At 41.1% G+C, this 18601-nt stretch overlaps 1 protein-coding gene across 6 annotated transcripts in view; it reads left to right on the top strand.

Annotated features, from left to right (window-relative positions):
* plppr2b (phospholipid phosphatase related 2b) overlaps positions 1–13667 on the top strand; it is a 53327-nt gene extending 39660 nt beyond the window's left edge. For 2 of the 6 annotated variants that reach the window (XM_069697321.1, XM_069697323.1), the window contains 5 exons: positions 8467–8587; positions 8975–9225; positions 9611–9787; positions 11083–11229; positions 11543–11667. In XM_069697321.1, the coding sequence (XP_069553422.1) occupies positions 8467–8587; positions 8975–9225; positions 9611–9787; positions 11083–11229; positions 11543–11575 (729 nt within the window). In that variant the 3' untranslated portion in view covers positions 11576–11667. Of the gene's footprint in view, positions 1–8466; positions 8588–8974; positions 9226–9610; positions 9788–11082; positions 11230–11542 lie in introns of all 6 variants that reach the window. The other 4 variants (XM_069697320.1, XM_069697322.1, XR_011310864.1 and 1 more) reach the window with 3 other exon arrangements.
* Positions 13668–18601: the final 4934 nt, after the last annotated feature.

The following is an 18601-nucleotide window of genomic DNA, read 5'->3' on the forward strand; positions in this document are numbered from 1 at the left end:
TTCGTTCCCAGTCTGGTGACTCATGTTTTATGTTTTTATCAGGAAATACCAACAGCCCTGCGGTCCTGACCCAAGTTCTGGTTTGGAATGAGAGACATTATCTGTCACAGTAGTTTAAAATTAAAAGATTAATTATATAATTTTCCAGAAATATAACTAAATAAATATTCCATTCAAACGAGGTTAGATTAGGGAAGGGAAACAACCTTCCTGCTGTGGCAGCACTTGAGAATGGTCTGGCTTCACCCATACAGTATATCATTATGTTTGTATTTACTTGAAGCAGGCACAATTGTCTGGAGCAGCACTGAGCCCAGTTTTTGTGGAACACTTGAATTTAGTTAGGCAAGCCTTGGCATTAGAAAAGCTGAATCCCAGCAAAAGACCAAAAAGAACCAAGCACGCCTGCCTTATTGCATGATCCAAATATTTGACAAAACTTGACATTTTCAGTGTGTAGTTGCTCTGAGGTTGTTATTGTTGTTTACCGTTGCAGCGAGGAATTTGAAAACTGTAACACGCAGATAGCAGAACAAGAGGGGAATGTTGACTGAAAAAGTGGGCCAATGGCAAGTTATATCGACATTCTCCATCTCGTAAGTGAGACTACAACGGAGGGACAAAAATGCATCTCCCGTACTGCTAGACATTCTGTTTATGACTTTGAGCTAATAGCAAAAAATATATATATACTGTCTGGTATACAACTTGTTTACCAGAACAAATTGTTTACTCAATAACAGTTTTCTTACCAAAGAGGTTACAACCAAAGTTGAACCATGCGCTGTTTCTAGAGTCATATTCTGAGCTCAAAACCCATGAATTTAAATGTGGCTAGTGTGGCTCAAAAATGCCCTTTTAGATCAACACCTCTGAGGGGAAACAGCTCTGAATGATCACGTGTAATGACTTACAGAGGAATGGCAGCAGAGAGCTGTATGCTTTGTTTAAACTCAACCCAACCAAACTCCAACGTTAACCACGTGTTTATTATTATTATTATTATTATTATTATTATTATTATTATTATTATTATTATTACCATGACAATGACGGTCTGCTAGACCTGTTGCTGGTCCTTTCCTACGGTCATATGAAGGTATGTTGTTTTTAACCATTATATTGTTTACGTGTCAGCATTAGTTTGTCATGTGGATGATGCTGAAAATGCTCGTACCCGCATGTAGAATTTTGGGAATGATTTTAATTTTTTGGTGGTTTCGGCATGAGGACGTGTCGCCATCAGAGGCCGACTGTTACTTTGGAAACAGTTGAAATCAGTTGCTTTGTGGTTCTGAATGCTGTTCCAGCTCATCCTCTTCTCTTCACTTCTCAGCTCATACAAAACGCTTATCTCTTTTTGGCTGCGTTCATTTCTAGTGGAATTGCTGATCTTCTGTTTGTCAAGCAGGTTTTTCTTTGCTTTATGTGTTTCTCCACCAAGTGACATATTGTTTTGGGGTTATGAATTTGGGTAATTTATCTTCCTTTTGTTTGCCTGCTTGTCTGTATGTGTGTTCTTTGCATGTTAAAGAAAAATGACGTATTCTAAATGTCATATGGCATCTGCTGTTGCAGCTTTGACATGTTGCTGCAGTCTGACAGAAAGTCTGCTGATGGGAAAATTGTGGTCTGAATGAGAGAAAGCAGAGGGACACAATGCTTACGGATGTCATGTTTGATTTTAAACTCTTCACAACGATAACTCAGTGACAAAATGTCATTCATGGTCATAAATTATATTAAACTGTGTGTTTCAGTATATTTACAGTACATTAGCTCTGTCAGGCATATCTTTGCGTGATCGGCATTTTGTTATAATTTAGAATAATAATGCAGCGATGTGGATATAAACTCAATTCACATTACAAAAGTCAAAAGAGATATCGCAGAACAATACACTAAAGGAAACAGACCAATTTGTCGTCCTACCCTGGGCTAGTAAAGAAAGACAAAAAGAGATAAGTATAAATAAACAAACTACTAGCCACATTAAAAACCCTCCCTGACCCTGCTGAACCCCCACAGTGCCTCTGACACCTTTCCTCTTCCATTCTTGCATCTACCCACCAGCCCCCCCACAAACCCAACCCTACCCTTGGGAACCCATAAAGGAGCAGAATAAGTTTTTAACAAATTTATAGTACATGTCTCCCTGTAAAAGGTCACAAAAGTCCTCAACCTTCATTCAAACCTGCACTGATATTGGTAGTTACCTCGGGGCAGCACGACAAGCAGTAAACACAGTCCTGGTACATTATCACCTAAGCTGTTTCGGAAAACATGTTAACAAACAGTTTTCACATCTAATAGATACTAGGTAAAAAGCCACATAAGCATTTGTTTGATGTAATCACTGGCAAAAGTATATCTAATACTTGCTGTCTTTTTGGCTGAGTTGTAGTCTCCATCAACTCCCGAGGGAAATATTTGGCTCTGTAGCAGTTCAATGCTCCACTATGTTCACCTACTAGTTGCTCACTGTGTGTCTGTTGTGTAGTGCTGAGCAGGAAGCATACAGTGAATTTAGTAGAGGCTTTTTTTTTTTTGCTGAGAACAGCTACAAACAACAGAGTAATGAGACTGAAACAAAACAGTAAAGTTTAAGGCCATAAAACAAAAGCAATGAGCTGAAAGAGGCTGAAAAGGGCATTGGCAGCAAGGTCACAGCAAGAAGGTCCTGGGTTTGCACGAGACCTGCCATCCCAGATCCTTTCTTTGCATGTTCTCCCCGTGTTCCAGTGGGTTTCTGCTGCGTGCTCCGGTTTCCTTTTACCATCAAAGACATCTATGTTAGGGTCAATACACCTGTCAGCACCCATGACCAAGGCACTGCAATTTGGAGCCCACTGTTCTTAGTGTGTGTGTGTGTGTGTGTGTGTGTGTGTGTGTGTGTGTGTGTGTGTGTGTGTGTGTGTGTGTGTGTGTGTGTGTGTGTGTGTGTGTGTGTGTGTGTGTGTGTGTGTGTTCACAGGATGAGTCAAAATGTGATATATTTCTGTGAGTTCTTGTGTGTTTAAATCGTAAACAATTCTTTTGTCCATTGTTATTGGGGAAATATGTATCAGTGCAGCTTTAAATGCACCTTGTGATAAACGTTCAGGTATGTTGTTATCATGCTTCAAATCTATGTCTGTATCTGACTGCATTAAGCAGCTTCCTAGTCAGGAGAAACTATACAAAACCAAGTGCACTTTCCAGTGATACATCAGTGATACTTCTATTTGAAAGTGGAAGAATAGGAAGCATATCGCATGGAATGTTACTTGGTGTTTCTTAAATTGTATTAAAGTGGCACATACATGTAGGTTTGTGCATTAACTTCATGAAATCAGGCTATTAGTTTTGTAGAAGTTATCAGTAGTCTGACTTTTTTTTTTTTATCATATTTCGGACGACATATAGAATGACTTTTTTTTCATATTTTGGACTGAGAGAACATGGCTGAGAGAAAATAACTAGACCTTTCTGTGTCTGATGTTGTTATCTGTAGCTTTATATCATACAACGCACCTTCCAAATCAATGAACGGCACTGCTACAGCACCAGAAATGAACAATTCATTGAAATGTAAACCCGAAAATACACGTTTCAACAAGTCTTCAGCATCATTATTATTAACACGTGCAGACCTGCAAAACACAAATGTCTCTCCCTCTCTCTTCTGACATGCCCTTCAGTCTGTCTGAATTGTATTCCTTTGGTTTGATTTTCCCTCCAAGGAATCATCAAGAACTCGGGCTCCATGCTGTTGAATTGTAATACGATGTGAGAAGCGTGAAACTTGTCTGTTTCCTGAAAGATTTGGTCACTGTGCAATCTGACAGACATGTCAAAATTTATCAAAAGCAAAGTATAGAGGTGGAGCAATGTATTCAACAGACCTGAACTGACTTTTCTAAAGAGTTAATGCTGTGAAGACCTTGTCAGTACGCATTGAGTAATAGTGTTTCTATCCTTGTTAGTTGCCTGCAGAAGTTGTGCAGACTTTTTGGTAAATTTGAATATTTATATAAATATATATATATATATCACATGATAACTTAACCTTAAATTTAAAGCTTATTTAACATTTAACAATTTGTATCTTATTTGTTGCGGAAAATAGAAATAAACAAGGTGTCACCAGTTTAGAGGAAGTTTTAAAGTCGTCCTCTCTGGGTTCTTCAGTCCCATAAAAGACGAGTTGATTTCACGTCGCAGTATTTTGGCCTTTTTCTACGTATGAGAGTACGCTGCAGCTACTGAATGCATGTTGATAAGGTCTGTGGCTGCAGGTTAAACATCCTGTTGCCCTTCAGAGGCCTCTTCCTTTTTCAGGTTATGCTAGCAGCAGCATTAAAACTCTTGCATTGTATGTATCTTTCTTTTTCTAAAGCACTCAAGTGGCACACAACCTCCTCGAGTTGCTGGAAATAAAATTAAAAAAAAAAAAAAACATTTTAGTTTTTGTCGACACTGCACCGACAGCTGCTGAAACCAATTTGGCAAGTTAAAAATGAGCCTTTGATGATTTTAATTATGTTGTGATAGACCTCTCTTCTTTAATCTGAAATCTCATTTTTACAATGATTAATTGCCAACAACACCATTTACAAGTCGGTAGGCCTCCTGCGTTTTTTGCTGCTGGTTGCTGTATCTATCATCAGTGGCTGCTGTCTCTTCCACTCATCTTCTCCTCATTCTCTCCGCACTCACTTCAGACACTTCCCGGGAATACATTAAAACTCTTCTAACACATGCCAGGACGAGAGCGCACATCAACCTTACGTTACATAACTTTCAGTTGTCGAAACACTGCTTTCTTGTGATAGTACTACACTTGTTCCTGCCACAACCCTTAGATGTTCTGAATCCGTTTTATGCCACACCCTAAACACAGTTCAAAGAATCAAAGGAGGACTGCTGTCGTTTCCTGCTGCCCGAAGCTCTGCAATGGCCTCTGCTGTGGATTTTTAAGCCAAGCTCAAGAAAGACCCTCCTTTGTAATGGCGCTTTCTCAATGGAGCTCATTGAGACCCGAGCTCTTTGAGCGCAAACTGAGTCTCGGAAGGGCTTTTTAAGTTGGAGCAGCACGCTGAAATTGACGTGTGCTTGCACTGCCATTTATACCCATTTGCACAGAAGACCTGTCTATATCAAGGCGGCATGTCTCTGTAGAATGACAGGGAGCTTGCACTATGAGACTGAGAGGTGTCACCTCACCCTTTGTAAGAGACATTGCAGGACAGGATGAATGAAACACGAGTGTCTCACTGACACCAACACGGCAGGATGAAATCTGCCATGTTTACGCTTTCATGTTGGAACATCTCAAGTCAATAGCTTGAGAGAAAAGGTGGATAATGCAAAATATGATCTCTCTTTCTAATTCCCATTAGTACTACGCATTTGAAATCAACTGGATGTTTTTTTAGAGAATTATTAAGAATCCGAAATTATAATATTCCAACCTAGGAGTCATGCAATGACAGCTCCAGCTGTATGGTTAAACCTTTATTTTAGTTTGAAAGGGGTCCATTAAATGTGCCACTCATTTTAGCATCAGTAGCGTCGTACAGTTGCAGATTAAACAATCAAACATTAACATACATTCAAATCTGATACTCAGTCATTAAGTTATTTTTAAGGTTTTCGGTTGTACCTTTGGTGGGAATACGTAGTTGTTCTTATCATAGGCATTGGGGAATGAAATTCTGAAGCAGTTTAGGGGTAAAAATGTGCTACATAATCCAGCTGTCTCATCTTGTGCGCCCACCAGCTCAGCCAAAGTGCCTGCAGCAAAGTACTAAATCTCTACCAGCTTCAAAGATAATGATTTATGGTTGACCCTCCACACAAACCTCCCTGCAGAAACAAATAAGGCGTAGTCAGAATTGTGGGAGGATAATATTGAAGTAGGTCCAAGAGAAGCAGAGCTTTGTTTTATCTTATGAGACATTTTCTTCAGAATTGATTAAATTTTTCCTCATCCTTTATCTCATTTTCTTTGGAAGGTAGGCTGAGCTTTGGCAGCGTTAACCTGTTCAATTTGATTTTGTCACACACACTTTTTCATCTGAAAGCTGTCCAGTCATAATAGGAAACATGCTGAAGGACATCTTGCCAGTTGTTTAGATGGGTTAAAAGGTTACTCAGCTTTCCTTCTTTACCTACGAAGCCCACGAGCAGTCTGGCCTGGTTTTTGCTACAGAAAAGACTTGACTTCCTTCTGTGTAATTTGTGCTGTCTGACTTGTTGAAAGCTTTGCACAGCTTTGTTCACTGACAAAAAACCTGCTATCCCCTTATAATTTCAATCAGTGTTGTGTGATTAGTGCCTTCTTTCATGCTTTGTCTTGGAAGGCAGTGTCTCTACTATGTCTCCTGCTACTTTCAGCTCTTCTGTTTGGAATGGATGTCAAGTATACACGTATACTTTGACAGCCTAGTTTACAGTATACTATCAAATTATGGCTGCCGTCAATAGCTCAGCAGGTGAGATTCAAAACATCAGGACTGCTCTGAAAGTGAATGAAAATGAAAATCAGAGACAATGACGTTTCCACTATGAATATATACAAAAGAAAGAAAAGGTGTTGGACTATTAATGATTTGCCAGGGAAAATGTATTTACATTTTTTTGGACATTTTCCTTGATGCCGGTCTGAGGGTTGAAATATTGTGAATGAAAAGAGCACAAAAGAAGAGTAAGGGCAAGCATTTAAAGGATTTTTGTGTGTGGTAAAGCTCAAACTGTAAGTGCATGTTGAGTGTCCAAATCCCCTTTTTTTACTTTTAACGGTGGATAATCTGATGATAAAGTAGGTACATGGTTCACAGAGGATGTACTTAGTCTCTTAATTAATCACGGCGGTGCTTTGGGCATAACATGAAATAAAACAATCAGATTGTCATCTCAAATTCCTTTTAAAAGCTTGTGCTGCTTATGCTCAGATTTGGAAGACTGATGTGGACAATAATTATCTTTTTACGCTGACATTTTTTTTTTCATCTTTTCCACATTTGTTTGCTGCTGCATGTCCATATGTGTCTAACAAGCAGCGTGTTGGTGACCCGCTTATAAAGGTTGCATATTACTATAATAACAATGTGCCCTTAGCAATAAGAGTGAAATACTGCACCATCAGCTTAAGACCAGGTTTTTGTAGGTCACAGATGCAATTACTTTCAGCTGCCTCAAGTTAGCACTCCAGCAACGAAGCACCTGACCTCACTTCATTTTAAGATCAACATGCCCATGTGCTCTTAGATGAGCGCCAGTACATACTTAAACAACCAGGGCGCCGGACAGGAAGAGGACATCTGCATTGGTCTGAAACTACTAACAAAGACACTTAAGTTGTGCCTGGGGCCACGTTGCAGGGTAAGATAGAGCGCTAACACGTTCCACAATTCATGAACTCTGTAGGATTTACTTATTCTGAACACATGCATACATTTAAATGCGAGCGGAAGGCTGTTAAAACAACATCATATCTGGCGACAACATATAACAACGGATCCTAAACCTCTTTACCAAACACACATGACGTGCATGTTGCCCAGCTTTGCAGCTCTCAGGTCATGTCATACTCCGAAGACGTGATTTACGGTGACACACATGTCCCGCAACTCTCACTGAACCTTCGCCTGGCGGTTCTCTGTCCATGACCTCAGTGCTAGCGTAAACCACAGCCTTCATATGTCACACTGAGTGCACTGAGCTTTGGTACATTAGCATGGTCCCACACTCTTAGCTCTGGCCCATGCATATTGTATGAGCATGTAACCTACATCTATCCATGCTTCTGTCAGCGGAGGTCTCCCAATCAGACAAGTTCAGTATGCACAGTGTGAAGCTGTTCGGGAATGTGTGGTGTGGTGTTTAGTCAATTTATTCCCCCGTCAAAAGAGATCAAGGTCCTGCTGATTTGACTCAGACTTTTTCTCTGATGGCTGCCTGAAGCTTTGAGTGTGTGCTTTTTAAATGGCTCTTCAAAGTCAAAAAGGAAAACAAATACGTATATAATGGTTTCATGGGTTGTGATCAGGCTGAGCTCAAATATTAGCTAACACAATTTCATGACAATATTAAAAGATGTGTTTGATGTTATCTTGCAAACCTAACAGTCATTTTGGAGCTTATTTACTTGCACAGCATTATCAAAGTGTAGTCATTGTTTTATGGCGCTGCAGTAAAAAGGGGAATAGTGAGATAAAAGGTCTGTGAGGCACTGAGGTCAACAAAGTCCCACTGATGACTGTTAATGTTGGGATTTACTGAAACAGCATACAATCACTGAAATGGCGAGGGAGATGTTAATCACCGCACAGCTGAGGGAGGAACACTCATGAATAATTTTGCTGTGCACCATATTTAACTGACAGAATATTCAGTGAAAGCCATTCAATCCTGAACCATGCAGTTTGAGCTCTCTGTTTGACAACCGTGTTTGTTTCTTCTGTCTTTCTTTGTGTGTCCCAGATTCTGATCGGCGAGGTGACCAGTTTCTTTGTGAAGACAGAAGGAGCTCAGGAGAAGACGATCGTGACCGCCGACTGCTGTTATTTCAACCCTCTCCTCCGCAGGATCGTACGTTTTCTGGGTCAGTTGTTGTCCTAAAGATCGGGGGCTTCTTCAGCTCTCACTAATAGAGCCTGTTCTCTCTGGGACCGAGGCTCATTAGGACTTGCACCACTACTCCTCCGCGTCTGTAGACCAGACAAGACAAGATGAGCCTTTGTCCTTGCTGCAGGTCTCCTCTGGACCAATTTCCATCACCCTTCTTCTTGTGTCCTGCTGTGTTGATGCTCTGTGATCTTTTTCAAAATCCCAGTATGGTTATGAGTCATAAAAGCAAAAGATTTGTCTGTCTGGCCTTTGACTCCCATAAAAATAACAGTTGGCGATAATGATTTCAATCCCATTTCACTTCTTGTTTCAGTGTCACTAATTCTATTACTTTCAGTTTCTCTTTCTGTTTTTCTCCCAGGTGTCTACTCCTTTGGCCTCTTCACAACCACCATCTTTGCTAACGCCGGTCAAGTGGTGACAGGAAACCAGACGCCTCATTTTCTGTCTGCCTGCAGGCCAAACTACACAGCTCTTGGCTGCCAGTCTCCACTGCAGTACATAACAGAGCGCCGAGCCTGTACGGGACACCCGTACCTGGTGGCGTCCGCTCGAAAATCTTTCCCCTCCAAAGATGCAGCACTCAGCTTTTATTCAGCCGTCTACACAGTGGTAGGAACCTTTTTTGGGGGGGGCCTGTAGAGTAATGAGGTTTTACATTTGTTACAAAAGCATTTAGTTAGTATTTAAACACCGCTGGGGAAAAAAACTTCCAAAGAGGCAAAGAGGGAATTTAAATTACAGTGCCGTCCTGTTATTATAGTGCTTTCTCTGTTGTTAAACCCCTCAGCTGCTCTAAAATCACTGCAGAGTGCGGCCTCTTGTGGCTCAATCAAGCTGTTCAAACTATTAAACCAGTCTGGCTGCGGCACAGTTTGTATTTTTCAGCTGGACCGATTAATTCAACCCTTGTTTTCACCTCACCCTGAACACATAACATTCCCTTTTTCAATGTTTTTGATTTAGGTCTATTTTTTTTTTTTTTTTTGTCTTCCAGATGTACGTGACCCTGGTGTTCCAGACCAAAGGGACCCGTCTGACGAAGCCCACTTTATGCCTGGTGCTGCTGTCTCTGGCTGTGCTAGTGGGAGTGGTGAGGGTGACTGAACACAGGAACCACTGGAACGACATCGTGGCTGGATTTGTTACAGGAGGAGCCATCGCTGCCTTCTTGGTGAGGAGAGGAGAGGGAGGGAGGCGCTCGGACGGGGAGGGAAAGGAGGGTTCAAGAGGCGATGGAGGAGATTTCATTTAAATCTGCAGCCTCCTCGACTTCCTCCTCTTCCTCCTCGTAGGGTTTATAGTCAGTTTCAGTTCAGGTGTCCAAATGGCGCTTTTCTCTTTGGGTCCACTCAGCACTCAGGCAGCGAACATAGTCACAACAATGACCACGGCATTTATAACCTGGTTGAACAGCAAGGTATTTCCTCAGGAGTTGATAGAAACCAAAATTGACAGTCCACACATCCCAGGGTTTAAGATTCTGTTTTGGAGGGTGTCTTTCTCCATTGTAAATATTAGCATTAAAGTCAATATTATGCATTTACTTACAATGACGCATTCAAATATGAAATTTAGAGGTAGATTAATAATGCCAAATTACATTAATTCACAATAGCCAGAAAACAGTTACTGTTGCTCTGAGTGAGTTACCTGAAGCACTATTTTGTGTTGTTGTTGTTGTGGTGGTGGTGGTGGTCTCCATCATTACTGAAATTAGCTGCTACCTTATTCAATTATGTGGAATAACTTTGTTGCTGGTAATTTTAGATTTTTTTTTTCAATTACAGACAATACCTGGGAAAAAATAAACAAGTAAATGGTCTAATTGTTGCTATCTCAGCAGCTTGCTTTGACTATGTCATGATGCATGATGTCATGTTGACTAGTTTTCTTTTTAATTGCCTGTTCTAGTCCACTTTTCATTTTACATGATGTTTTTGTTGAAGTTGAAATTTCTGAGGTTACAGTGGGTTGCCAATTGGTTGTACAATGATAGGTTGGTGCAATGAACAGGGAAATGAAGGGACAGACTTCATCAGGGAAGAATGAGAAGAGAGAGCAGTGGAAGTATAATGTGGATGCAGGAGGCATGTGATAACAGACATTTCATACCTATGAATGTTTAAGTGTGGACTGAGCTGAATCTTTATTATGGTGTCCACTGGTTTCAGGCCTCTGGCCCAAATCAATTTTCCAGAAAAACTTCTAGGATCAGTGTTAACTTCAAAGATCAAAGCGCTCCCTGTGGTGCATCTCTCCGACTATAGATTTATTTCCATGCCTCCTCCCATAATTCATTCTTTATCCCTTTCTTTTATCCCTGTTTTCCTCTCTCCCTCTTCACTATGTGTTTCCAGGCACACTTGGAGCACACCATTCACTACAAAATCCTCCATCTCTGTAGTGAAACAGAGCAAATCCGTCTCCTTCTTTTTCTTCAACCCCTTTTTGTCTGCTCTCCATCAGGTGTCGTGTGTGATCAACAATTTCCGGCCAACCCAAATAGCAGTTCCGAACCCTCCTCCTCCCCAGCGTGCAGAGCCCACCATCGGGCTGCCTCTCATCAGCCTGCCCCGTGTGGAGAGTCCACTCGAAAAGTTAAGTGGCCTCCAGGTAAGGGTGGGGGATAAAAAAAATTTGACAAATATGAATATTTAAAAGTGTTTGTTGCTGTCTTTTCTGTTCCTCTCTGATAACTTTAGGTGTCTCATTGCATCTTAAGTGACCTTGAGGCTTCTTTCTGTCTTAATATCTCAGTTGTGTGTGCCCTCACTCTTGCCAAGCCAACATCACTCTGCATTCTTGTCTCTTTATGGTCTCTGTCACATCAAGTATTTCTCTCTCTCAGGCTTCAACTCCCCAGATGTTTTTGAAATGTTTTATACTCTTTCTTCCCTCTCTGCTTTCTTTGTTTTCCTCCCGTTAGGCTTCAGGGCTACCGTATTCTGAGATCACATGACCATCAGCCAATCCCGTCCCCCACCCCTCCCGATGTGCTCCTCCCCTCACGGCGTTGCCTCACCAGCGCAGTCTAGACCTGCCCACTGAAGTCCCCCCACCCTGCCCCGCCCACCCTGAAGGACGACAGCCTCTCCGACGAGTCAAATCCACCCAGGTCTGAGGGTCCGCCGGTCCGGGAAGACAAACCAGCAGCACACGCACACGACGAGCTCGGCTGGAACTTGTCATCTGCTGAGGACCAGTAGGAGACAGAGACCTGTCCTGTTTGTCCTTTTGGGTGCAATTGACCCAATCAAAGACTCGCCAAAGCCTGAGCTGTTAAAGCAATACTGTGTCCTGTTTCCTTGTCCTGTTTTCATCAAAGACTCAGCAGTGACTCTGAAGACTGTTGGCTGGTGATGACTTGATATGTTAAATCCAATAACAAAAAAAACTCAGCAGTGCTGAGTGTCAGGGGATCACAGATAATCCCAATCACTAGTGGATTGTCCTCAACACCGTTTTGTAACACTCAGGACAATTAAATGGAAACAAAGGACAAGACTAACAATAAAGACCTTTATGTAATCAGAATGCAGGTAGAGTATTATGGTACAGATTTTTTTTCTGTCCTCAAAACTAACAAGCGACGCTGTCAAAGAGGAAAGCACTTTTGTAAATTATAGCACAGATGAACCAATTTAGTGTTCAGTAAACTGTGTTGTCTATTATTTTGTTTTGTTTTCTATTGCGTGAAGTGATAGAAGATAAATTTATACACGCTACAGCTGTGCTTGTGATAACGCATTCGTTTTGGGCCACCGGTTAATTCATCCCTGAAATTTACTGAAATTGGATTTTCAACAACTTTCCAAACATCTTTGCTACTTACTATTCAGGTGTGTGTTATAAATGTGTGTAGGTTCGGTGTCCATGCTGTGAAATATTCGGGAAGTTTTATGATTTGACTTGCTGCCTATTGACATGTGGAGGTCTTAGTCTGTGTTAGTCATTGTTTTCTGTTTCCCTCGCCTGCCTTTAACACTTTTTTTTTTAACACTTTCATGGATCTTTTTTTTTTCTTTCAAAGTACATTTATCTAAATACAGGACACTAACATGATGTTTGTTGCATTCAGATCACCTGGTGTTTCAAGTATGGATGTGTTACAGGAGCGGTCATAACATCAGTTTGCTGCTGCTTACACGTCTGCCCTGTCCAGTTGTTCCCAGTTTGTCCCTGCACCTGTCAATCATCACTTCCCCACACCGATTCCATAAAAGTAAAGGCACAGACCGTGTGTGTATCCTAGAGTTTTGTATAGTTTTGTACAGTATATAGGTTTCTTTACGCAGTATATACCAACACTGTCATTTACGTTTAAATTGTGTGAATCTACCTGAAGCTGTCTTTGCAGGAAAGTGAGTAGTGGCCTGGTCTAAAGCAGGAATGTAGCGCCGTGGAGAAGCGTGTGAAAGCTAACAGCGTACAGCCGGTGTGTTTGGCTCACGACTTTCTTGGTTCTGCTCAGTTTAAAAGGACACTACAGGCAGGTTATACTAGTGTACGCAGTGGGTTATATAAAAAAAAAAAAAAAAAAAAAAACATTGTTATGGTTTCATTAAGAGTGTGTGTGTGTGTGTGTGTGTGTGTGTGTGTGTGTGTGTGTGTGTGTGTGTGTGTGTGTGTGTGTGTGTGTGTGTGTGTGTGTGTGTGTGTGCGTAGGTGTGCGTGCGTGCGTGTATTGGGATTTGTGTGTATGTTTATAATGAGCACATTGTATGGCAGTATAACTGTTAATTTGAAAATGTGTTTTCTTAAGTTAAACTATCAAAAGTAGCTGCTATAATTACACACTCCTGCGTGTGTAACTGCAGGCCTTCAAAGGACCCCCGCCAAGGCGTCCTAACAATGCCTGTTATAGCAGAAGGTGCTCATTATAGCTCTGAGATTAATAGAAACTTCTCAGTCTGAATTCTTTTGTAAACAACTGAAGAGATAGAGAACACCATAACTGTCCAAATAATGTTATTTTCATGTTGAAACGTCTCTGTTTTGTATTTATTTACCAAAATAAATTGCAATTATCACATGTTGCTGCGTGAATGACATTTTTCACATGATGTTTTTAAGTCCTCGCACCCTTAAATACTGTTATACCAGTTGCATCCCTTTCATCCTCAACATACAGGAGCCATGTGACAGCCTGGTAGGAAATAGCTGTCCATCCACCATTTCAACAGCAGACACAGCAGGGAAAGCACAGGTGTATAAAGGCTGAATCCCACTCAGAGGAGGTCCCACTGTTGCACATGCTGGTTCACTGTCAGTGACTTAGTGGCACACTTAATGTAACCGAGCCACCATTAATACACCTGTACTTGGGATAAGTCCCAATGTGGGCTGATAAGCAGGTCAACTGGTCTTGATTTTAAATCGGACATTTTGACATTAGTTAGGCGTTACCTGTAACTCTGTTCTGCGTCTGTAATCCGTGACAATGAACCAACACCCTGAAACTGAAGCAGCTGAAAATGTCTGTCTGTACATGTACATGCTAAAATATGCAGTATATATTCCATCATAACTCTCACAGCACTCAGTTTTTGCCTTTTGTATATAAGAAAACTTTAATATATTGTTCTCACGGGACTCATCCAACGTCAATCAAACTTCCACCCTGGGATTTCATTGATCAATTAAACTTCACAAAGACCGTTATTGTTTTTGTATTTCTGACTATTAGTTTAAATTCTTGTAGCTGTGAGTACTTCATCAACATCCAGATTGACTAGGCATTCTGACCATTAGAATAACTGTGCAGTGATCACGCGTTGAACATGACCACATTAAGAATGGTGTGTTGTATGGAGGAGGACACACCAATGGGAAAGTACTGCCCCTTAGTGGCCTTTATGCGGCTTCTTTTTTGAGCTAAAGCTGTGTGCGATGTCAGCATGCATACTTCTTCTGATTCTTCTCAGTACATAATCAGTGGATTGTATTTGCAGTAAATTCAGTGAGGAAAAGGTCTGTGCAACTGTACTATTACAACTTCCAATATGACGAAGCATCGTGGATTTAGAGCTTGAGAACCTGCAGGGATGTGGGACCAGCTCAGTTGAACATGTTGTAGTAGGCAGCTGTGGACACCGGGTGGCACTGTTTACCATGCCCAGCAGAAGACAAGGAAAACGCGAGAGAGGGGCTTTCAGGATGCACCGGCTTTAATATTTATTAAATCAAACGGCACATTAGGATTGTAAAAATATGCTAAAGAAGAACATTTTAAAAATGTTTTTCGTTTGAGACCACTGCTGGCCCACAGCAGACATTATAGTCATCGAGCTAATAAATGTAATGTAATAGCACAATTACTTTGAATTATAGACACAGGCGACCTCTCTTTCCCTTTCTCTCCTTTTCTCTCTGAATTGCCCCCAATCTCTTCCCGCCCCCTCTTTGTGTTGCTTTGAGTTTGTGTTTGTCAGTCTTGTTAATGACAAGACACACACACACACACACACACACACACACACACACACACACACACACACACACACACACACACACACACACACACACGAGCACAGACTCTCTGCACTCTCTCGACAACATTATCTTTTCCGGAAATTGCTTCTCAAGCACAGCCAGAGCCCCATTAGAAAAGAAGAGCTCTACGCTGTAACCTTTTTAAAAAGCCATTAGTGATGCACCTGCTTCTCTCTCTCTCTCTCTCTCTCTCTCTCTCTCTCTCTCTCTCTCTCTCTCTCTCTCTCTCTCTTTCTGTTCCTATTTGTCTCTCTTGTTAACACGAACACACACACACACACACACACACACACACACACACACACACACACACACACACACACACACACACACACACACACACACACACACACACACACACACACACAGAGTTTCTTCATCCAGATTGCCAGAATCCCCTCTCCCAATCCTACAAACTGACTACTGAGCATTAAAAAGCACACTTCCAATCCAATTAGAGTATGAATCACTTATATCTTTTAGGTTCTGCCTCAGAGTGCAAAAAACACACAATTTAGTAATTTACGTGTGTTATTCTAATAGCTTGTGACTGTTAAATCAGTGTTTTGGACATGACTAATTCTCTCTAACAGCTACATACTGAGAAAACAAGATATTTCATAGGTCAAGTCACCATGGTGAACAGGCTGCTTTACTCAACGGAGATGAAGGAGGTACTTATTTGGGTGATTGAACTTGTGTTAACGTCAGTCTCTGGAAGTGCTGTCAAACCTAAATCAATGGGAGTGATGTGGCATAATATGCATGGCATAACTACACAGAATATACTTCGATTTTCTGATACATGTAAAGGAGAATATTAAAGGGATATGACACTGATTTTACACGTCAAAGTCTGTTTAAATGTCATGAGGAGGACGACTTAAAAAAGATGTTTGTGGTTTCATAGGGAACTTAGTGAAGTTTGATAAATTGCCTCAAGTCATGTGTCTTGAGTCAGCATCAGTTGGTCGTTTGAACACCACGAGTCTGAAGATTAAACAAATCTGAAGGTGGAGGTAGATGAGACTGTCCTCACCTAAAACAAGCTTGTATGTCGTCTGTGCAAGCAGCGTAATGCGATCCATGTTTGCATTTATTGTTCCCTCGTGTGGCTGTTGTCGTTAGGATGGGAACAAAAGATCGACAAAGTCCTCGTCGGCAGGAGATTGGAGATGGTGGGATGGATCAAACACAGGACTTTCACCCAAGTGACTGCTATTGGAGTGCTATGTGAAAACTAAAGTTAACATTGAGGGTTTTTTTTTAACCTGCATATGTGAGTAAAGTAACACATCTATTCAACTTGCGTTTGTAACATAACTTACGTGCGCTAAACTATTGCCCTTATTTTAACCCCAATCATGAACTTTTACAAAAACCTAAACAAACTGCAACCGTTTCACAGTCCCACCTTTCTTTACTATTGCAACTATGACAGTGAAGGTCACAGCATCACCTGTCGCCGATACTCTCAACCAGCTATGTAGGCAACTGGATGTCGTTGGCAGATGAGCGATGTGAGGAAGCGTTGGTCCAACAGAAAGTGCTAAAAACAGTTACATAATTGTTTTGGGAGTCTTTGGAGATAAGGATATTTAGTTTTTTCAGTATGATAAGTGAGTTTACCGGACCTCTGTAGCACGCTTCTGATCTCTCCTGGAGGACAGCAAGTTGGAGCTACTTTAGCAAACACTGGGATAACACACCTGGAACGTCCGAGGGAGCTGATAGTGGTCAAATAGCATTATGGGTAATGTAGGATGAATGGGTGGAATAAAAAAGATAATATATGAGGATCTACTATGTCAATTTTGATACTTTTTTTTTTTTTAATTGTCCATCGTGAGTGAGAATATAGAAATATATTTTCTGTGATCAAGCACTCTTTCAGGATGGCTAAAAACACCTGTGGTTCGGTTCTCACCCTGAACCAAACTGTTCACACACATTTCATTTATATGTTACAGGGTTAGATGTGAGTGATTGTGTGTGCCTGGGTGTCTACTCGAGTGCATACATGTGTGTATGTGTGTGTACCTGTGATGAGCTGAACTTTGCTCCCTGACTCAGTGTCTGTCTGTTTGGCATAATGCTCCTGACCCCCGGGTCACACACTGTCTCGGGCTGAACCACTTTGTGTGTGTGTGTGTGTGTGTGTGTGTGTGTGTGTGTGTGTGTGTGTGTGTGTGTGTGTGTGTGTGTGTGTGTGTGTGTGTGTGTGTGTGTGTGTGTGTGTGTGTGTGTGTGTGTGTGTGTGTGTGTGTGTGTGTGTGTGAAAGAGAGAGAGTGACAGAGAGAAAGCAGGACAAAAGAAGTGATTGTGAGTGAGGATGTGAAAAGAGGGAGATTAAAAAAAAAAAAAAGTATGTGCATGAGTGTGGTTTATTGCATCCAAATACAAACCAGAGGCCCCTGGGTAATAAAAATGTACTATCTGTCATAGTAAATTATAAATACTGGTCTTTGCATTGCTGCAGTCTCCCGATTATGCTCAGTGGTCTGCCTCTGACAATTATGAAGCCATTAACACTGTGTTTGAGAGTGTGTACATATGTATGTGTGTGCTTCACAAAAAGAAAAAAAAAAAGGGGATGACTGACCGAGAGAGAGACTCTATGGCTGCTGATTTGTGGAAATATGCCATCATTTGTTTTATGGCCCCAAAGGCTCCAGTGCCTAACAGCATCAGCCTTGTGGGCTCTCAAACATCAAATTTACATGTTTGCTGCCTGTCTGCTCTGCTTCTTCTGACACTTCTGACCAAACTAATGATTGCAGACGTTTCGGGTTTTCGAGGAGCAGCTTCTTTACAGACCACTGATTGAGGAGGGAATTATAAAAGGTCTTACCACAATCCCAAGCAAGACCATCTAGTGAATACAGTGGTCCCATTAGGAGTAGAATTAGGAGTAGGAAACGCACACATATGCACACCACAGGGAATATAAAAACCCCTGTTGATACCCTGCAGGAAACACCCATTAAGACACGCAACTGAGTCCCATTTCATTCTATTATGGCTTCAGCACTAATTATCACTGTATTACTGCATCTAATATTATATATATATATATATATATATACGTATGATTTGCCAATATTACATATATTTGCCAATATTACATATATCCCCCAAATCTCTCAATTCCAAGCAATAATGATAATGACAAATCTGTTGATATAACACATTCTATTATATAGAAAAAAGTGCAATACAAAGTGGTTGAGAAAATATGAATTAAAACACTATAGGACAGATTCTTAAAACAGGAAAAGTAAAAAGGATTAAAAAGAAAACAAATCAAATATGTAATGTCAAATTGAATGCGTTGCAGCAGTCCAGCAGTCCAACCATGTGCTTGTTAAGTAACCCCAGCCGAGTGTTTTTGCTAAATGTTTCATTTTCCTGTAAATCGCATGGCTCTTAGCGTGCAGTGTAGGTTTCATTTTCATCCACTACAGGAAAGCGTGTAACTTTCACGCCTGGCCA

This window comes from Brachyistius frenatus, unplaced genomic scaffold (genome assembly GCF_029030835.1).
Source record: "Brachyistius frenatus isolate BFR_SWC_R1_liver_20210118 unplaced genomic scaffold, ASM2903083v1 Contig_23, whole genome shotgun sequence".
Classification (NCBI taxonomy): Eukaryota; Metazoa; Chordata; class Actinopteri; family Embiotocidae; genus Brachyistius; species Brachyistius frenatus.